This window comes from Eimeria tenella, genomic scaffold (genome assembly GCF_000499545.2).
Source record: "Eimeria tenella Houghton genomic scaffold, Eth_scaff26, whole genome shotgun sequence".
Classification (NCBI taxonomy): domain Eukaryota; phylum Apicomplexa; class Conoidasida; order Eucoccidiorida; family Eimeriidae; genus Eimeria; species Eimeria tenella.
Window position 1 is genome coordinate 286,288 of NW_013542471.1, and position 1,734 is coordinate 288,021.

General features: G+C 56.6%; 1 protein-coding gene across 1 annotated transcript in view; it reads right to left on the bottom strand.

Annotated features, from left to right (window-relative positions):
• ETH_00024535 (mRNA decapping enzyme, putative) overlaps positions 1-592 on the bottom strand; it is a gene marked incomplete at both ends in the record, with an annotated part of 3,540 nt that extends 2,948 nt beyond the window's left edge. The window contains 2 exons of the mRNA XM_013375238.1: positions 1-177; positions 363-592. Of these exons, the coding sequence (XP_013230692.1) occupies positions 1-177; positions 363-592 (407 nt within the window). The remainder of the gene's footprint in view (positions 178-362) is intronic.
• Positions 593-1,734: the final 1,142 nt, after the last annotated feature.

Genomic DNA, 1,734 nt, shown 5'->3' on the forward strand with positions numbered 1-1,734 from the left:
CCCCCCGGGGGGGGCCCCCGGGGGGCCCCCGGGGGTACCCTCCGCTGCGTCAAATGGAGGCCCCCCACAACATCCATTTTATTCCAAACCTTGCGAGCCACATCGAGGCGGTAAAGAGCCACGAAAGAGACTTGACAAATGATGCGCGTCACGCTCGCGTCGTAGCTGTGCAGGCACCTGCAGCAGCAGCAGCAGCAGCAGCAGCGGGTGGGTTGGAGCTAATGCCGCAGCAGCTGCAGCAGACGCTCTAATAGCTGCGCCGGCTCCCACCGCAGCAGTGTGGGCAGTGGGCGCGGCGCACAGGAAGCTGCAGCAGCATGCAGCTGCGGAAAACACAGCAGTAGCAGCAGCAGCAAGCTTACTTCAGCGACAGAAGCGTGCGAGAGAGATGCACCAAGGCCGAAGGAGGGCCAGAATTTTCTCCCTCCTTCTTTTCCTTTGGGTCCTCAGGAGCAGCGGCAGGGCCCGCTGCTGCCAGTGCTGCTGGGGCTGCTGCTGGCGGCGGCGCTGCTGCTGCTGCTGCTGCTCTGGCTGGGGTCCCACATACTGTGAAGGATACAACAGCGGGGTCTGAAGACAGCCGAGGCGGCATCTGCAGCAACAGTGGGGGGCCCCGGGCCCCAAAGGGAGAAGGTAAGAAAGCTGCGGGGGGCCCCAGGGGCCCACAGGGACTCGAGGGGACCTTCCGGTAGACTAGCAGCTCTAAAAAAGCTGCTGGGGCTGGCGAAAGACAAGAAATGCGAAGAAGAAAGAATGTGATGGAGTGTTGGCTTCAAACCTGGCAGTGTGTTGGAAGGCGAGTCCGAAAGGTGTATGTACACCGCAGCAAACACGAGCAACGCGTCCTGCTAAAAAATAACCCTCTACAGTTATAAATTTCAATTCTTTTTTCGACACTGCGATCAAGAGCGCAGAAGAAACCGCGTCGCTCACAGTGCAGTAGCGGCAACGACAGCAAAGCAGCCTGAGGAGCAGCCCTTCCGCTCACCTCCCCTAAGAGACAGTCGAAAACGAAAGACTGCCTAACACAAAAATTCATTTAATCTTCAATGACTAGAAAAAAGCCCTGAAACGCAGCAGCAGCAGCTGCAGCAGCGCCAAAGCAGCACAAAGACACAGTACGGCGCATGCAATAGCGGACCGTTCCAGCCGCAGCCGACGCCCACAGCCACCGAAATCAAGAGCTATTAAGCAAATCTTCTGTTTAATTTAGCTTTTAAATATTTAAGTTGTAAAGGTTTTCAATCCAGCCAGGCGATCAGCAGCAGCAGAATCCGCAGCTCGCGCCGCAAGCGCCGCAGCAAGAAGCAGCCACGCAGCAGCAGCAGCCACAACTAGCGAAGAAACAGCAAACAGCAAGAGCAGCAGCCACACCTCGTTAAGGAGCAACAAGCAGCAAGACAGCAGCAGCAGATCCAGAAGTAGCAGCAAGCAGCAAGAGCAGCCGCAGCAGCAGAACCAGCCTAGCCATTCGCACTCTCAAACTACCGCCCCCAGTAGGCAGCAAAATATAACTAATTAATAATAATTCAATACAATCAAAAAGCAGCAGCAGCAGCTAGCTGCACTTCAAAGCAGCAGCAGCAACTACGTGCACTTAAAAAATGCTTTTGCTTCTCCCCAGAGCCTCAGCCACCCGGCGCGCACAGCGCCTCGTGGCTAGCCACAGCTAGCCACAGGCAGCTACAGCTAGCCACAGCTAGCTGTTAACAGCCACGGCAGGCCACAGGCAGC